The following is a 20,446-nucleotide window of genomic DNA, read 5'->3' on the forward strand; positions in this document are numbered from 1 at the left end:
CAACCCTTCTCTCAATTCTTTTAGGCTTGAATCCAGTTGCCAGTTGATTATAAGAGGCATTGCCTGATAATAGCAAAAAACAATGTGTATAAAATGTTTTTCAGACTTTCTTTGTGAGGTTTCTAGGCTTTTTTGGCTGTATGTGGATTTTAGATATTTTGTGACATGATTTGATGGAGAGAATTATGCAGCCTTCTCCAGTAGGCAATCAAATACATTTGTGACTTTTATAGAACTTTCCTATCTAGTTGGACTTATCCAATCACATTCTTGTATATGCACTCCAAAGAAAGTATTGGAGAGCAACAAAACCTGATATTCAAACAAAAAAATCTCCTGAATATTCTTCTCAAAATTCTGATGTAAGAAAAGAATAAATGTAATACAAATATAAGCGGGGAATAAACTTCATTTCATAGAAATATAGGTCTGGAAGAGACATCAAGAGGTCATCTAGTACATATCCCTTGCTGAGTAAGAATTAAGTATATGTAGACCATCTGTACAGATGCTTGTCTTACCTATTCTTAAAAACTTCCAGTTACAGGGGTTGTACAAATTCCCAAGATAATCTGTTCCAATAATTAACTATCTTGATACTTAGAAAGATTTTCCTAATATCTAAGCTAAATCTCTCTTGTTCACTCTGTGTGTGTGTGTGTGTGTGTGTGTGTGTGTGTGTACACATGCACGTAAAAATGTTACGGCTTTGAGAAGAGACATGTTGTTCATAGAAATCCTAGTTGAGACTTTTCATAAGACATGTCAACATGCATTCGTCTCTTTATATCTGTTAGTGAAATCCTGCCTGTGGCTTAGGGTTTGCCTACACAAGGTCATTCACCAGCAGAGCTATATTGGTATAATTATACTGTTATGCTAGTGTAACTCCCTGTGTGGACACTCTTATTTCAGAATAAGAGTGCCTTTTTCCAGTTTAGTTTATTTCACTTTGAAAGTGGTATAAGGCAAAATGGAAAAAAGCTCTGATACCAGAATAAGTGTGTCCACACAGGGGTTATACTGGCATGAAGTTAGCAGTATTGTCATACCAGTATAGTTCTGCTGGTAAATGTATCGCTATAGATGAGTCCGTTACATGTGGCAAATAGATAGTCAGTCACTATTTGAGATTCAAAGCGTTCACCTTTACCATGACCAAAGTTCTAGTCTTCCAAGGGAAAAAAAAATCTTTGGATTGTTCCAAAGTCCTGCACAACATCAGATATCCCTTATACAAATCAGACTCCGTAAAATAACGCCTTTTTGTAATGCATATTTGTGTGAACAGATTTACTGATCAGTAATGGAAAGAACGAGTGTAAATTACTAAAGAATTGACATCCAAAAATTATATACATTTTTACTCTCATTGTGATGAGCAGTATAACATTTTCCTGTATTACATCAAGATATTTTTCTGAATAAGAGAGTTTAAAATGAAAATGGGAAAGAATCTAATCTGCAAAGGGTATAGTCCAAAGAACTGTGTGCAGAAAAATACTACTTAGTGTAGTTGTTTAATTATCTGTTTTCCTATTATAATTAGATTTGTTTCTTCTAGAGTTTTAAATACTTAGTCAACAGACAATTCAGAAAAAAAGGTCTCAAGTAATGCCTTGTAAAAACACTACCTATGCAGACTTCACATACTGCTACAACTTTACTCACATGAAAGTGGGAGAGAATAATTTACAGTACTAATTAGCTAGTTTTGATTGAATGTTTTACGTATGTCAGGCTTTCATTGGACTACTGTTACATTGTTGTGCAGTGCTTAACATTCTTCCTAGATGAATTCATGGACCGTGATCAGAATCTTTGTTTTTAGAAAGAGCTGTGTACTGGAATGACATTTAGTTAGAGCAGCAATTAAGACATTTTGTGTCCCTTTAATTTTTAGGCATTTGACTATGAACAGAAGAAGCTATTAGCAACCAAAGGTATGTGAAGAAACAGTGACTTCTAACATGCATCTGTTTGTCAGTACACTGGTCAAAGAACACTGGTCAAAGAATTTTTCTAAGGTTCAGCTTTGCAGTTTCTATGTGTTTTTAGCTAAAATGAAAAGTTGATAAGTACAATGAACTCAATGTATTTATGTCAAATGTGTTTTGGGGATATTTTGATACCAGTTCATAGAATATTATTAGTACAAATTCAGAAGTTACATGGTATTTACTAGCAGTCTATATACTACTACTAATGTAACTGTAGATCTGAAACCTTCTGGTACTTGTAATAACCTTGGGGATGAATTAGTATCAGACTAATTTTAACAAGCACATTGCACTCATTTGCCACTTTTGGAAAATGGTTGCTTTTTTCTTTAAACATCATGGACCTGATTCTCTTCACTTCCTTCCGCACAGTGTTTACTACTCTCTAGCTTCAGTGGACTTACTCCTGTCTTACAGTGGTTAAGAAAGGGTGGGAATCAGGCCCTGTTGGGGATCTGAGATGCTGAGAATATACCGTTCTGTGGGTTAATGTGATCCATTTGTGTTCAGAATGTCAATATTTGGCCTGAAAGATGCATTTATCTATCAGTGCACAGAGCTTAATGCTTATAAATGTCTTTTTCTTTGTATTTTTTAAGCTATGTTAAAGAAGCCTGTTGTAACAGAAGTGAGAACTCCAACAAATACATGGAGTGGCCTAGGATTCTCCAAATCTATGCCTGCAGAAACCATCAAGGAACTAAGAAGAGCTAATCATGTATCATACAAGCCGTCCATGACAACTACGTATGAAGTATGTAAAATTACAGAACATTTTAAATATGTTTTCAATAAATTGTATAGGCATTTCTTAAACTTGAATGTTTATATGTTTGTAAAAGTCAATCTTGTAAATGAGATTCTTAACGGCATTAGCGCTTGAAGATGCTGCATAATCTCTTCCAGCAAAAAGCTCCTTGTATCTGGGCATACTGGGTATATCAAGTCCATCCATAGAATAATGGGAAGGCCATTGTTAATCTTCAGTTTTTAAAAAAATCTGTTCCCAACAATTGCTCTTATGGAGCAAATTAAGAACAACACAGGAGTGGGATAATTTGGTTCAGTGCATCAGTAAAGGGAAACAGTATCTTACAACAGTCATTGAAATCTAGCCTAGGTTGGTTGCTATATTTCATGAGATGAAAAAAAAAAACCATTCCTTTAGTATGAAAGTAAACTGTAATAAGCTTGCTGCAGGTCAATAGAGTGGTTGCAGTTCACACTCCCTTTTATCCCTGAGAGTTGCTGAATTGGGATTCACTCCTGTGCAAGGAGAGTGGAACCTCATCCCTTAGGGACTCTGCTGGGAAAGAGTAGCTGTAAACTTCACAGAGAAGGCCCTGTCCTCTGCTTAAACTCCATTATTTGTAGTAATTCTGACATTGTTTTGCATTGCATTATGCTGTTGTAACCCTGTCAAGCCCCACCAAAGCCTACCTCTTTATTTCCACCCTCATTCATGTTGTCTAAATTCTAGGTAGGTGGGCTCTTTGGGCAGGGACCTTGACTGATCTGAGAGGCACCTTCCCATACTTCTTTGGGTGCAGTACACATGTTAAACCACAATAAAGGTGTGGCGTGGAGCTTCCCCTTTGGCATGCATAAAGCTAACATGTCTTTCAGCTACATGTGGTAGGTTTGCAGTATTGAATGTGTAAGCCAGAAACACACAAGAAGAAAAATGTAAAGCGAAACTCAATGCCAATTTTCTGATAAAATACACTGTTAACATTACTTCTCAGCTATCAGACTGATTTGTCTTTGTATATTTGCTAAGCTGTTTCCCATTTTCTCCAAACCGTTATACGCTCACTGTTTCTACAAGTTTATTAGCAGACGCATTATTCCAGAAGAAAAAGGTTTTACGCCTTAGTCACTTGGAGCCTGACCAGGCACAAACCACATCCTCAGCTCTTTCTCCTGCTAAACTCTTATTTTTACAGTGACTCCAGTTCCCAGTTTGGTATGTGCTGTTATGCAAACATCTGGGGAAAATAAAAATCCTAGATCGCTTGTAATATATTCCCTGCTTCCCTTTGGCAGTTTTCAAGACTTTGTTATTTATATCAGAAAACACTGCTGGTCACTTTACCCCTTACATTTTCATTCTTGATGTGGCCCAGAAGGGATATGCCGAAGAACTGCTCTTCAGTAAATCGCAATTGTCTTGATAGCCAGTGCTAACATTTGGGAAGTTCATTTGCAAACTAAGCTATCTGGGCACATTTGTTTCCTCCCTGTGATATTTTACTTTGTGTTTTATTTTCCAGCATTGTTAGCTCACATTTTATTGTATCACAACTTGTAATCACCACCTTGATCAGACATATAGTAGACAGTCTTTAATTTTCTTTTAAAACAGACGTGGATCCTTTCCCTTCTTTCACTCTATATTCACCACACTGTCCACCAACCTCATTTGTCCACCTGGAAAATAGTTCGACTTTTCTTTCGAGTGATGGGAGTTATCCTCTGTCATTTTAAATGTATCAAGGAACAGCTCTATTAAACTCCCATGATCCTCTGTGCTGTTTGTTAGAAAGGGTTGGTGAAGCTGGTGGAACTAAGCAAAATAGTTCTAGTTTAGAAGGCTTACAGGAGTGAGACTGCACAATAGTAAAACGTAATTCCTGTCACTTCTATTCTTTGCTTTGGTCCTGTTCTCATCAACAGTTTCAATTAACTCATTCACTCATCACACTCTAATGTTTGAGAAGCTCTATAAAAGATAAACTCAAGAAAGGAGGTTTCATCTAGAGCTTTGTGGAAATGTATCCTGTTCCCCAATCAGGCTCCACCCCATGCATAGTGCATGTATACTGTGACTGCTGTAAAACAAAACAAACACAAAAAAGTCAACCTTTACCAGCCCTTATCCCATCCAGTTCCAGATACTGAAACAGGAATTAACTGCAGCATCTCAGATACTACTGTCTGGTTAATGTTGGTAAATTCTGACTTATTAATGTAGACAATCAAATTTTTGTGTAGACTGTGATTGGTACTGCGGTAATCTGGGCTACTTGTATGTTACTTAGGGTACGTCTACACTACGGGACTATTCCAAATTTGCATAAACCGGTTTTGTAAAACAGATTGTATAAAATCGAGTGCGTGCGGCCACACTAAACACATTAAATCGGTGGTGTGCGTCCACAGTCCGAGGCTAGCATCGACTTCTGGAGCGTTGCACTGTGGGTAGCTATTCCGTAGCTATCCCATAGTTCCCGCAGCCTCCCCCACCCCTTGGAATTTCCGGGTTGAGATCCCAGTGCCTGATGGGGCAAAAATCATTGTTGCGGGTGGTTCTGGGTAAATGTCGTCAGTCACTCCTTCCTCTGGGAAAGCAACAGCAGACAAGCATTTCGCGGCTTTTTTCCCTGGATTGCCCTGGCAGATGCCATAGCATGGCAATCATGGAGCCTGTTTTGCCTTTTGTGACTGTCACCGTATGTGTACTAGATGCCGCTGACAGAGGCGATTCAGCAGCGCTACACAGCAGCATGCTTTTGCTTTTGCATGACAGCAGAGATGGTTACCAGCCATACTGTACCATCTACCAATCCATAAATTGGTAAAAATATGATCATGGTTACCAGTCCTTTTGCACTGCACCATCTGTTGCTGTCATAAGTGCCCCTGGCTGCTCTTAGCCAGGGGCGCAAAAGCCAAAATTGGGAATGATTCCCTGAGTCAATCCCTCCTTTTTGGTATGTAAAAATAGAATCAGTCCTGTCTAGAATTTGGGCAAGTGTACTAGAGAACCACTGTATCATAGAACCAGAGAGCACAGCTGCTCTGTGTCAGATCCTGCAGAAATTATGAGCTGTATGCTATTCACAGAGGGTGCCCCTGCAACAACCCCGCCTGTTGATTCCATTCTTCCCCCAGCCTTCCTGGGCTACCGTAGCATTGTCCCCCCACTTGTGTGATGAAGTAATAAAGAATGCAGGAATAAGACAGTGACTTGTTAGTGAGAAATGATAGTCCAGACAGGACATTAAGAAGTGTGGAGGAGAGGAGCCCAGCATCACGCTGCTAGTCCAGGGGCAATTGAATCTTTTCTTTACACATGAAGGGTGGGGGCTGATGGAGCTCAGCCCCCTGTTGCTATGATGAGGACGGTTACCAGCCATACTGCACCATCTACGAGGAAAAATTAGGGCCAGGCGCCCTTGATAGACCTAACGGATGCTAGTCGGCATGGTTACCAGTCCTTTTGCACTGCCCCATGTGCCAATAGGCTGATGATGACGATGGGTATCAGTCTTACTGCACCATCAGCCACCCATGGCGGGGGAGGAGGAGAGCAAGGATGTTGGTGTTGAGTGCTGCAGCATCGCGTCTATCTGCAGCATTCAGTAAAGATAGGGTGACATGTAAAAGAGTCAAGAGAGGATTGTTTTCCTTTTCACTTCTGAGGGTGGGTGGGGGGGGTGCGTAAATTGCCGAGCTATGCCCTGACCCACCGCGGACACTGTTTTTGACCCTAGAAGCATTTGGAGCTCAGTCAAGAATGCAAATGCTTTTCGGATACTGCAGGAACTGTGGGATAGCTTGAGTCCTCCAGTCCATGAGCGTCCATTTGATTCTTTGGCTTTCCGTTACGCTTGTCACGCAGCAGTGCGCTGAGTCCCTGCTATGGCGTCTGTCTGGAGATTTTTTAAAAATGATTTTGAATTTCGTCTTCTGTAACGGAGCGCTGATAGAACAGATTTGCCTGCCCTTACTGCGATCACGTCCGCATGGTCCATGCTGGAGCTCTTTTTTTATTTTGATTTCGGACTGCATCGCCACCCGTGCTGATCGGAGCTCCACGCTGGGCAAACAGGAAATATTCAGAAGTTCGCGGGGCTTTTCCTGTCTACCTGGCCACTGCATCCGAATTCAGATTGCTGTCCAGAGCGGTCAGTGGTGCACTGTGGGATACCGCCCAGAGGCTAATACTGTCGATTTGCGGCCACACTAAACCTAATCCGATATGGTAATACCGATACTAGCGCTACTCCTCTCGTTAGGGAGGAGTACAGAAACCGGTTTAAAGAGCCCTTTATATCGATATAAAGGGCCTCTCAGTGTGGACGGGTGTGGCGTTAAATCGGTTTTACACTCCTAAAACCGGTTTAAACGCCTAGTGTAGACCAGGCTTTAGAGATGCTAGGTAGATAGCTGTGTGAGGAAGAGATCGTAGAAAAAATGTTGTGACAAAAGGTTAAGAATATAGAGCATTTTGATATGAAGCTAGTGTTGTTGTTTTTTAAAGTAACTTCTGCTTAAACTTATTACAAAAACAGCAGTTCTGTCTAAAATGCATAAATTGTAATAATTAGTTGGTTCATATTTAACTGCAGGCAGCATATTTAAAATTGTTGAAAAGCTGCTGTGTTTAACTGGGCTGCTTCAGAGAAACGAACTGTCAAATCACAATGTAATTCTTCTGTTTCTGCAGTAATTTTCCTTGTGGTCTCTTGCAGGGTTCATCAATGTCTCTCTCACGGTCCAGCAGTCGAGAACATTTGGGAAGTGGTAGTGAATCGGATAATTGGAGAGATCGGAATGGTATCGGTCCCTCAGCTCACAGTGAATTTGTCTCATCAATTGGCAGCCCCAAGCGGAAACAAAACAAATCAAGTAAGTAATATCTTGTCAATCCATTTCATCAGGGAATACAATTATGGGACTTGGAAGATTAAGTTTTGCTTTAATCCCGGGATCCTGAATTTTTTAAAATAATGTTAAGTATTTACCTTAAGGAATTGAAAATAATTATGTTAAAGATTTTTTTGTTTATAAAAGTACAAAGTAAATAAAAAATCTGTATAATACTATATAAAATGTAAAAAAAAAAAAACAAAAAAAATTCAAATGTAAAACATTTAAGGTAACTAATATAGTATAGCCTCTTTTTTTTTTTTTTTAAAGCTCCCTGTTATCTTACTGTCTTCTTTTCTGTGAAAGTTTCTGTGAAAACAGAGTTTGTAAGAGCTCACCCTTGGACGCTCATTCTGTTATGTTATCCAGATACTGCAAAATACTAGCTGAATCTGATGGAGGCTTCCTGATGACTTACAACTTCTTCTAGCTGCCACACTTTGATGAATTTTGAGGCATAATTATATTGATTTTTAAGTAGGGTCACCAATACATTTGGCAGGGCCTGGCAGATTACCGTGGCCACTTGTTTCCTTGGATCCAGCCTGCAAATCTTACAAATATTTTTTTAAACAGATTTTAAACCAGTTTTCTATGAAAATTGTTTTACACCCAAAATCAGTTTGCAACTAGTCTCAGTCTTCTATGAATAGATTGATCTTATTTTTTTTGCCAGGAGGGAGGAAGGGGTGGAGCAAGAAAGTGAAGAATTGGAGATTTTGATTTATAATAAATTTCATTACTATTGAGGGTTGGGTGGATGAGGACAGAAATATTCTGCTGTTCTTTGTTTTAATTATTTTTGTATTGTGGTTTTCCTTAATCAGTGCTAAAAGGCCTAAATCCCAGGTTTATTTGATAATACATTCAGTAAGAATTGCATATTTTTAGAGAAAATAGTTTAACTTTAAGAAGGAAATATTGTTGCTCTTTCCTAGCATTTTTAATCATTTACATGGTATTAACACAGTGATGAATTACTGCATATGGTATTTCTACAGTGAACATAATAAAAATGAGCTTAATAGCTTATCTTCAGTATCAAGCTCACCTCGTGTCTTGAAGTCAGTTGTTTACACAGGGAGGTCCTAGTGTAATCAGAATGATAAAATAAATGCATTTTTAATCCTTTCTTAAACTTTAATAAGACAGTAGCCTTTCAGTCTAAAAGCTGCTCAGTCCATAGAAGCAGTAGCTTCTTTCTCAGAGCCTGAAACATCTGCAAACATGTACTCTTTGTTTTGATTAAAAAATAATCCTTTCTTCCCCACACTTGGCTAATAAGCCTTATATGGTCAATAGGTGACAAAAAGAGTACAATAACTGTGTGTACTCAATTGTGCTGTTTGAGATCTACAAACTTGAAATGTAATTTTAATTCTTCACGTATACTAATAAAATTTAAGAATTTTGACATGTATACCTCTTCTTCAAAAACTTGGGCCCATTTAGTAAAATTATCTAAGGTTCCAACTTACCTTTTCTAAAATACATTTACAGTTCAGTAGATAAGAGAACAAAGAATCTCTGAGCGCTAAAGCTACTTTTTATAGCCAGGTAAATCCTCAGGAGGCAGCAGCCAGTCTAGCCGAGGGAGTCATTTCAACTCGCTCTCCTCACTCTGACATCAGCCCTGGGGGCAGGGCATATGGCCTCCGGAGATAACAGCTCAGTGAAATTAATGGCATATAAAAATAACTATGTTAATGCAAGGGGATGTGATTGCACACTTTGCCTGTGAGCTAAACTTCTATGTGCTAGGGTGTGCATCACGTGGATCCGGCTCCTTTGTTACAGGCAACACTGGTACTAATGGACTTTGTTTTCAATTGTTTATAACTTTGCTAAATTTAAATTGTTCAGGCTGAAATTCTCTATGCCAAGTGTCTGCCTCAGGAGCTGTGGGAAGTGAGAGACTAAAAGAGGCAGGAGCATAGGGGATGAATAGAGGCAGGAGCCAAGTTGATGTGTGGGGTGGGAGGGGAATAGAAGTTGTAAGCGGACACAGGATAGTGGGGGCCATGGACAGGAGCAGGGTGTGGAAGTAGCAGTAGATAAGGAAGTAAGAGCAGAAGAGAACTAGGAAGGTATTGCAGGGCCTGGGCAGAAGGATCTATAACTACTAATATATTCCTTACAGAACTTACAATTGAACACAAGATTCTTGAGTCTCATCATTCCTCTGCTATCTAACAAATAGCTGTGAAAGCCACTGGCACTAGTAGGAGGCCCACATAGAAGATAACCGCCTTCTACTGCTTCCTGTTACTCTTATCAGCTCAAGTGACAGGAGGACTATGCTGTGGATCTCCCTGCTCATGACCCATATTGGGGTCAATATAGTTCCACGTGATGGAATTTTTATAACACGTTATGTTCAGAACGCAGCTCCAATCAACTTTAGTTGCAGTTGCGAGTGCTCAGCATGTCTGCAAATCAGATCTCAGGTGTCTGAAATTGGATAGCCAGAAAATGAGAGAGACAAAGTGGCAATGTAAAAATTCTGGTTTACATGACTTGCCCAATTTTCTGCATGTGGCCATTTTGTCTTTCTCATTTTCTGGGTTTTGCGTTTGAGACACCTGGGTCTCTGATTTGCAGAAGTGCTGAGCACTCACAGCAGCAGCTAAAGTTGATAGGAGCTGTGTTTTGAACATTTAAAGTACTATAAATTGTGCTGAAAAATCAGGCACAAGGCTTCTCAAATTGGGCACGCAAAAATAGTTGACACTTTGGGTCTTCATCGTCTGTTTCTTGTGTGTAAAATGAGGATAATATAACCACCTCCTCTCATGGGGTAATGTCTGTAAAGCACTAAGATGCTACGATGAAGCCATCATAGAAAAGCCCAGGTAGAAATTAATAATTCTGCATTCAGTGCAGGATTTGGATGGCATGCAGTAAATAACTGTACGTCATGAGACCACATGCTGAATAATGAGGGCAAAAAGAAATATTGAAAAGCTGACCATTCTGTGCACTGAGTAGAAAAATGGCATGTTAACGTGTAAAGACTATATCATAATTCAGGTACACAAAGGGGACTAAATTAATTGTATACAACTATAATTGTGGTATTTACTAAGTTTTGAGTGCTTGACTTTGCAACCTTCATGGATTTTTTTAATGTAGTTTTGGGGGATGTGATATTTATTCAGGTAGTCCAAATATTCCCAAATCTACTATTTTAACAAACCTAAAAAAAAAAGTGGCATAGTTGCTAGATCACATGGCTATTTTTAGCAGAAGAAACCACAGGATTCCATCCCCAACCAAACCTAAAGGAGCTGCTTACATTTGTATGGGGGCTGCGGAGGCAGGGAGGAGGCGCATGTGCAGTTGTCTTCTCCAGCATTGGGGGGGAAATAGAGACCTGATTCTCTCTCCGCCTTTATGTATATTAAGCTCTGAGCCCCATCCCCATTAAAGTTAATTAAGGTGCAGCCTTAAATACAGCTTAAGTCTTAAATGTGCTTTAAAATACATTCCTGTGTCCTTTTCATTCTCTTACATGCCCTAATCACTAATAACAAGGTATATTCTGAAAACCGCCACTAGAGTTTAATTAACAAAAAGTTCATTTGAAATTCAGCTGGTTTCTACAGATTGCTGTTCTACTAAACAACTGAATGGAATATTCCACTAAACAATAGAATTTGAGGTAATTTGGCAATTAAAACATTTAATTAAAACATGCTGTTTGAAGTGATTGAAACATCAAGTGTTCATCCTTTTTGCCTTTCAGCTGAACATTATCTCAGCAGCAGTAATTACATAGATTGCATTTCCTCGCTGACAGGAAGCAATGGCTGTAACCTGAACAGTTTGTTTAAGGGGTCTGATCTGCCTGAGCTGTTCAGTAAACTCGGTTTGGGCAAATACACTGATGTATTCCAACAACAAGAGGTCAGTCTTTTTAAGAGGCATCTTAGTTTTTGTTGTGTATTTTACAACCCTTTGTATACCTCCTGAGTGAAATCACTGTCTCTCCTAGCTGCAGTATTTTCACTGACAATTCTATCAAAGCTGTTCAGTCCTTCAATTTAGAAATGACCATTCTCAATCCTTAGTAGACCTGACTAAACAGGTTTCCACTAAATTATCTTGACATATTAATAACAATGAACTTAAGCATGGTGTTTGTTAATAAGGATATTTGTGCACACACAAGGTGTGTTGTGAAAGGCTATGTCCTTGAATTCACATAAAGGGGGCACTCACCAGTGATCTGCTAGCACACATTCTGTTGTGGTTTATTGCTGTTAATATTAATAGTGTTTGAAATAAACTTTCCTTCTGTAGAGATCAATGATTGGATCTGAGATTCCCATTTACATTTACAGTAATTTGGGAAAATAGACTCTTATGTGTGCAATTATGTATCATTAATCAACATAATCTTACATGCTTCTGTAAAAATGATACCTTTACTTTTTAGTCTTTTTATTTGTCTTAAATACAGAGTACTAAAACAAGAAGTTATCTGTGTAGTCAAGGGTTGCTGCATATATGACATGTCTGATACCTATTTCCCTTTTTTCCTCATTTTTCTGCCATTTTAATTTTAACCAACTGTCATTGATTGGAATTTAGTAATTGTTGGTGTTATAAGCATAATAAAATGAGTTTGTAGAATAAATGTTAAAAAAAAACAAAGTTGAAGGTAACTTTTTTTAGAAGCTACCAGCACCACACTTATGGCTAATAGTTTGTGGGAAGTAATTCTCAATACAGGAAGAAAATGGTTGCCTGTAGATGGTGGGTTTGTATGTTGTGTGAATTACCCATTTTAATTTGCTTTGTTTTTGTTCATAGATTGACCTTCAGACCTTCCTTACTCTCACAGATCAAGATTTGAAAGAGCTAGGAATTACTACTTTTGGTGCCAGACGAAAAATGCTGCTTGCAATCTCAGGTAAATTAAAAGCATTTAATATACACATGATTATAAATGTCATGATTTAAAAATATACTGTACTTTTTCCCTTGGTCAGTTGAATTGTTTTGGTTTGCATAGTCATTAGAGCAGTTCAAAGGAACTGTATCGAACAGAGAATCTGACCCACAGAGAGCACATCTTGCCAGCCACTCCTCGTAATGAAAAGGCAGTTTTTAAATTTTGAGACACTGTAAGGACTGTATAGCTTCCATACAACAAATGGGATTCCAGCTGCATAGTGTTGTGTTGTACTATTAAAATTAGAGCTGAGCAGAGAAAGGCAATTCCATTTTGCAAAGGATTTCAAAGAAAATTTTCAAAATTCCCTGCAAAAGGGAATAGAGCTTGGGGACATCTGGCACACAGTCCGTCTGGCACACTGTTCTGAACCTGGAGATCCTGGGAACTCTGCTTACCAAGCAGCAGTAAGATTGAGAACTAAGACTTCCATGCTTCTCATCTCCCTGCTGAGAAGCCAGGAAAGTGAGCTGGTAGGTAAACAGCCAGGTATGCAATGGAAACCTGCCTGACAGGCCTGTCCTAATGTCTGTAGGAACTTCAGCTGAGTTGAACAATCTGTGCGAAACATTTCCATTTCAACAAATGGACAAATTCTGTTGAATTTGTTGGATTTTTTTCCAACCAGCTGTAATTTAAAATGTTTTATATCTTACTACAATAAAGGAAAATCAAAGTACTACTCTTGAAGATACACAACAGGATAGCAATGACCAACTTGAACTTGTTCAAGGGACTGGAATGGCATAAGATTTCATTTCATTTCATATTTTGCATAAAATTATGTTTGAGATTCCTGTTTTCCTTGGCGGTGAATCTTTTTACATTCAAGATTGTAAGCTTTCTTCTGATATTTTGTGGATCATGACAGGGTTTTTTTTTAATTTGCTGATGTCATTCATGAATGCATTTCAAATTATGCCTTAAAGAGGGTAAATGAATAATGTATTCAGTTGAACAGTAGGAACTCATCAAAAGTCTGTCTGAATCACTGGCAGCAAAGATTATACCTGTAATGGAGAAAATTGTTCGCTATAACAAGGGACTGGAAAAAATGCTTTGTATGAGTGATGACTCTACTGAGAAGTTTATACATAGATCTGAATAATGGCCCCTACACCTATGTTATATTGGAGGTGGCAGGTCCTTTATTATAAAAACATTACTAATGTGTTAAAAAATAACCAATCTGCTTTGGGGAAATAATTTTTTCCAACTTCAGTTATTTATAGTCAGTATACATCATGCTCTGTCACATCAGATTATATAATGTTGTGCACAATGCTGCTCAGTATGTGATGTGCACATAATGCATTCCTTTTTGTGAAGAATTTGCTGGCTTTGAACAGGATTTTTTAAGCATTCCAGCTGGGATCATTTAATCATTTTTAGGATGGTTTTGCCTTTTTGTTTAGAATTTGTGTACAAATGATTCTGGCAAAATATTATCTCTCGAGGCATTATGTTTAATCCTAGAAACCCCTCAAATAAGAGGATTAATTTCAAACTTCACCTGCCTGGAAATAAATATGGCCCCCCACTGCATCAAAGCACTAGTGTGGCACCATCATTAAATTTAGAATCGCAGCAAATTATGACAATTACCCCGTGTTTAGCCTGAACAAGAATTCTTGATAGCATTTCAGGGCATTCTTAGTGTCCTGACCAAATACCAACTCAGGTAATGTCTGCTTCTCTAAACTCTCTTTGCAATTTTCAGTTGGAGCTATGGTTCCCCACTTCTAATGTAATAATGAAATTGCATTATTTAGAGTAGTTTTGCTCCTGAATCAGCTCCCAATATTAAAATCCAAATGTGCTGTTTTCCATGTAGAATTGAATAAAAACCGAAGAAAGCTATTTGATCCATCAAATGTACGTGCCTCATTCCTGGAAGGTGGAGCTAGTGGAAGACTGCCACGTCAGTATCACTCGGACCTTGCTAGTGTCAGTGGTCGCTGGTAGCACTAAATTGTGGCTCACAAAGTGAATTATAAAGATGGACTTGCCAATCCTGTGGACAGCTTTCACTGCACACCACCCTCTGCACTTTGGGAGTTTGGGTATCAAGGACCAAAGCATTTTGTCTGCACAAGTACTTGTGCCAAAAAAAAAAAAAAAAAAAGAGCGCACGAGAGAGAGGACACTTGTCTGTCATTGTTCTGAACACCAAATGTGGATTATGTTTTACTCTTGTAGATTGGACAGCATTTGCAATAATAATAATATAGGGTTCTTTGTTTAGTATTTTATTATATATAACTATAATGTATGCACTGAATTTTACTTTGTTGAATGAAGGAAAAATGAAGAGCTGGGATGCCAGAGAGCATAACTTTTGGTTTTATCAAGATGGAATTTTCTGGTACTGCTTAAAATAATTATTGAGGTCTTTCTGCACTTTACATGTTCTGTTTTCTTATCCTGTGGGAATTATTTTTCTCTTTCATTTCCATATAAAATATTGTATTGGCACTAATCAGATTTTGTCAGGTGATCCTGCAATAGTCAAATCTCCTCACTATAATGGTACTAGGAATCAGTCTTCATGTAGATTTTTTTTTTATAAATATCTGAGGAAATGTTCCAAAATCAAACCACTTGCAAGTGGACCAGTCCTGTTATCTCTTTATGAAGCAGCCTAGATCTGCTTACAATGAAACTAGTTCACTGTAACAGATGCAATGAAAGACCAAAATGGACCTTGCAATATTAACCCTTTGCAGTCGTCATATTTAACTGCTGCCTGTAATGCTAAAACTGATTTTAATGGTTCTTTCAAATCAAAGGGCTACTTTTAGTATACTGCCACTAAAGGACATTTATATAAATAAAACTTTTCTTTTTAGATTCTATACACCTACAATATGCATCAGTTTATACTGAGATCTACTAAATATTTATGGTAGAAAATGAAAGGCATTCATCAAACTAGAGCTTTGGGCCACCAGTTTGATTAAACAGACAACTAATCTAATTTGACAAGACAGCACTGTTGCCATTTATTATGTGAAGCATATTACTTACATGACTATGCATGCAGCAATTAAGCAACATACATGAAATAGCTGTAATAGCATCTCTTTTGTTTAATTTAGATTTGTGATTGTCAGCTATGGAAGTGTTTAAAACTCCAAGATGAACTATTTTTGAAAGAAGTTACATTCAACAAAGAGTCCATGTTATAAATGGCTAGAGCTAACTATTGCATTCTCATACTGTGAAAGTCCAAAAAGTCTGGCAATACTATTTGTGTCTTTTCAGATGTCTTGTTATGGATTGATGAAGGGTTCTCATATAATGAAGGAAATCTTAAAGTGCCTCTTTTTCTGCAATGAAATATGAAGTTTCCAAACATTGATTTGTTGAAAAGCGTTCCCCTAGGAAATGTTGTGATTTACTTGTACTGTAATGTATTATTTATGTGCAGTGTACAAGCCTTTTAAGATGGATATAAACCACTGTCAAGTGCTCTTAACAGAAGGCATTAGAATAACCATTTACAGTAGTTGGTTTTTATGCAAAAATGGGGTGAGAAATAGTTTTGACACTTTCTGTGTATACATCTTCTAAGGTGAGAAAAAAATCAGTTTATGAGAAATTTGCACACAAAGGGAATTTTTAAGAGGCAATTGCTTTGAGGACTTAGATGATGAAGCAGTAATAAAATGACCTGTTGCAATTAACAAAAATTAACTGCTCAGTGTGGGGTTCAGATCCACTTAATGGTGTATAGTGGAATAACTTTCACTGCAAATAAGATAGCAGCTAACTCTTTCAGTGTTTAATGTTCCAGGACAATGCAGTTTTCAAGCACAGAGTTGTAAGCAACAAAGTTGTGCCCAAAGTCTATGAACATATCGGATACTTGTGTATAATTCAGGCACGCTCAACTTTATCAAACAACTATGGGAGCTTAAAAAGCTGATCCTGGAAATAATTACTCTTCTGCTTATTTTTATACTTGTGAGTAGTCCCATTAACATGAGACTACTTACTTGTTCAAAGTTGAGCACTTGTGGGCTTGCAAGACCTAGGTTTGAAAATCAAGTCTTATATGAACTTGTGTGTTTAGTTTTACATAATATTTTAAAATTAGGTTAAATCTTTAGCAAATCCAGTTAGACATTTACCTACTTGTGTAATTTTTTAAGTTTCAACGTTTTACTTCAGCAAAAACTCCACGTCACTTTCTTTCATTTTTTTCATAAATACATAACCTGCAGTTTGACAGTATTATATCTGAAAGCTGAAATTCTTACAATATTAAGTTGATGTGGTCTTTTGCTGAGCAGTGCTTATATCATCTATTACCAAAGTGAAGAATTTCCCAGTAATAACATTATTTTCAGTAGGGCTGCACACACAAAAAAAACCACACACTGGAAAACATTTTTCTCACTTCTTTTAATTCCATGAAGGGAATATGACAATGCAATATACAGTGTTGTCAGTATTGTATTATGCACAAAATATTTGACTTGCTAGATTAAAATGTTAGTTTTAAATCTGTGCCTTAATAGTGACCAGTTATCTGTAAATATAGAGCAGATACAGATTGTATTTTTTGTGGGTTGTCCTTTTAGTGATTTTTTAAATGAAAGGTGGAATTAAAAATATTAAAAATGGGAATTTTTTCAAAACTAATCAATTGTTACATGGAAAAAAATAAATGTATGTAACCCCCTGGTATTCTGTTTGGTAAGCTAAATGGTTTTTATTTAGACCCGAGTCCAGATGTGGTTGTATGTTAATGAAACACCAAAACTATTCTCTCCATATTGAAACATGTTTCTTTTCTATATTTTCCCACCATGTTAGCCATTACTGATTGTTCCAGAATTTTTTTTATATCATAAATAGTGTTTGTCTCTGGCTTTTAATTCTGAATTCTTTTGAGGACAGTAGTGACTAAACAGGTTGTAGCATGAACTGATTTGAGTTATCTCAAGTCCAGTTCTTAATCAGTTGTAATGGCTTACCCTTAGCTTATGAGAGCTAGGTTTTAGTTTAGTTTACTTATTTCAGGCACCAACAATTTTAGATCTAGTCACCAGGACTGTTCATTTGTTTCTGCATTATGGCCCTTGTTGTATCCCTGACAATGGAGGAGACACAGGGCTTGGGTAGTAAGCAGTAGGTATTCTTTATTTGGGATGCTAGACACAACCATTGTAGCTTTCTCTAGCTTGCAGACTGAGGAATATAGCCTTGTTCTGAAGTGTGTTAGTACACAGGGTGCATCTAAGCCCTGGCTCAGATTTCACAAGCATGGAACAGATTACTGACTATACTGCAGTCCTGACTAGGGTTGCTCTTGTCTTTTGAATTGTTTATTTATATTAAGAGAAATTAGCCATGAGGCACATACTAACAGCATTATTATAATATGTAATATTATTTTAGATATGTTTTAATAACCTATATCTCAATCCCAAAGACACCCTCTGCAGAATTCACAGGCCCCCAGTGCCCAGACGTGATACAGCCCTACTGTGGGTTGCTAATAGTACAGAATCTTCTGCACACCCTACACATCAGAGTTAATTTAACCTTCTCTTCCTCATCTAATTTCTTTGAATCCTTGACCCTTGGATATGGTTTTACAACAGTAAAGTCAACACCTTTCAGATATTATATTATATATTAGTGGTACTTTCTAAAATAGGTGTAAGAGGTCACATATATTTGTGTGTAGAGATAAATTGTGTGTATATGTGCATATATATGGTTAATGTTCTCAATGAGTAAAACTTTTGAAAAGGTGCCTATATAATAGAACTTGGGCTTCCCTTGGGGAGGTGCTTCCAGTGCTCTCTGCTCAAGAAATAACCTAGGACATGGGTCATAATATATTGACTATATAAAAGCTTCCTTCTCTGATGAACATTTTTATCATCAGTTTCTACAATGTAAATACAAAACAGTTATTATGAAAAATCTGTATGAATTCCTTATTGGATCTATTTCAAAACTAACTCATGCACAAGATGCTGTGAACATCTATAAATATGTTCCTTCAGCTTTCTGACTTTCTCCATCATGAAGCTGGGGGAATTTGGACAAAAGTTGGACAGCCCTTGGAAAATTTTCAAAAGGGGTTCTCTTGGAATGCTTTGAACTCCAAAAATGTGGAATGAATTTATTCCATACTATTCAGATAGTTAAATCCATACCCCAGAGTCAATGGTATAAATTCAGTGATGAACATTTTTGTCTTTATCAAAAACGAAAGCGGTGGCTAAAGCCATTTAACTTCAAAACTCAGTTCAGACTTAACCATGCTGCTGCTTTTGGGATCTCCTCAACACAGGTAAAGCTCATTTGGCTTTTTAATGTTTTTTTAATTTGTCTCTTTAGAGAGAACCAGCCTTCTGTTGAACAAATTATTGCATTAGAAATACCAGTCGGTACGATGTATTTTAAAGAAAAAAAACCTTACCATTGAAGAAATTATGCAAGTCATGTCTTGTCAATGAGGTGGCAAAATTTGCAGATAATACAAAACTACTCAAGATAGTTAAGTCCAAAGTAAATTGTGAAGAGTTACAAAGGGATCTCAGAAAACTGGGTGATTGGGGAACAAAATGTCAGATGAAACTTTATGTTGATAAATGCAAAGTAATGCACATTGGAAAACATCCCAACTCTACATATGAAATGATGGGGTCTAAATTAGTTGTTACAACTCAAGAAAGAGATCTTTGAGTCATTGTGGATAATTCTCTGAAAACATCCACTCAGTTTGCTGTGGCAGTCAAAAAAGCTAACAGAATGTTGGGAATAATTAAGAAAGGGATAGATAATAAGACAGAAAATATCATAATGCCTCTATATAAATCCATGGTGCTCCCACATTTTGAATACTGCATGCAGATCTGATCACCCCAAGCTCAAAAAAGATATATTGGAATTAGAAAAGGAACAGAAAAGGGCAACAAAAATAATTAGCTTCCATATGAGGAGAGATTAATAAGACTGGGACTTTTAATCATGGAAAAGAGATGACTATGGGGGGATATGATAGAGATCTATAAAACCATGACTGGTGTAGAGCAAGTGAATAAGAAAGTGTTATTTACTCCTTCACATAACACAAGAACTAGGGGTCACCCAATGAAATTAATAGGCAGCAGATTTAAAACAAACAAAAGGAAGTATTTCTTCACCCAATGCACAGTCAACCTGTGGAACTCTTTGCCAGAGGATGTTGTGAAGGCCATGACTATAACAGGATTCAAAAAGAACTAGATAAATTCATGGAGGATGAGTCCATCAATGGCTATTAGCCAGGATGGGCAAGGATGCAAAACTATGCTCTGAAGTGTCCCTAGCCTCTGCCAGAATGGGCAACGGGATGGATCACTTGATGTTCATTCTCTCTGAAGCACCTGGCATTGACCACTGTTCAGAGACAGGACACTGGGCTTAGATGGACCATTGATCTGACCAAGTTTGGCCATTCTTATGTTTTCTTAGGTATGCACCTAGTGGCATAGTGCTATTGTATTTTTAAGGTACAACATTTTCACCCGTCATTCATGGATTTAAAATTACGTGTAAGTGGTCACCATAATCCTGCCTTGATGCATAATAAATGTGTTTATATATGAGGAAGTGAATTATCTAATGGCTTGTCTTCATGGGGACATTCTGGAAAATTAATCCAAATTACCTAAATGTGTGAATTTAAAGTGAGTTCAAAATTAAAGTGAATTTAATTCAAGTTAGCCAATTAAGGTTAAATCAAATTAAGGCCACTTCACTTCTGAATGAGTGTGTCCCACATGAGTTTACTGCAGTTAAACTTATTCTCTTTAAAATCACACCTTTA

At 37.4% G+C, this 20,446-nt stretch overlaps 1 protein-coding gene across 2 annotated transcripts in view; it reads left to right on the forward strand.

Moving 5' to 3' along the window:
• Positions 1 to 17,304, forward strand: part of BICC1 (BicC family RNA binding protein 1) — a 225,159-nt gene extending 207,855 nt beyond the window's left edge. For both annotated transcript variants that reach the window (XM_045024620.1, XM_045024621.1), the window contains exons 16-21: positions 1,904 to 1,943; positions 2,600 to 2,754; positions 7,478 to 7,634; positions 11,401 to 11,561; positions 12,471 to 12,570; positions 14,447 to 17,304. In XM_045024620.1, the coding sequence (XP_044880555.1) occupies positions 1,904 to 1,943; positions 2,600 to 2,754; positions 7,478 to 7,634; positions 11,401 to 11,561; positions 12,471 to 12,570; positions 14,447 to 14,577 (744 nt within the window). In that variant the 3' untranslated portion in view covers positions 14,578 to 17,304. The remainder of the gene's footprint in view (positions 1 to 1,903; positions 1,944 to 2,599; positions 2,755 to 7,477; positions 7,635 to 11,400; positions 11,562 to 12,470; positions 12,571 to 14,446) is intronic.
• The last annotated feature ends 3,142 nt before the right edge of the window (positions 17,305 to 20,446 follow it).

The sequence above is a fragment of the Mauremys mutica genome, chromosome 7 (assembly GCF_020497125.1).
Source record: "Mauremys mutica isolate MM-2020 ecotype Southern chromosome 7, ASM2049712v1, whole genome shotgun sequence".
Taxonomy (NCBI): domain Eukaryota; kingdom Metazoa; phylum Chordata; order Testudines; family Geoemydidae; genus Mauremys; species Mauremys mutica.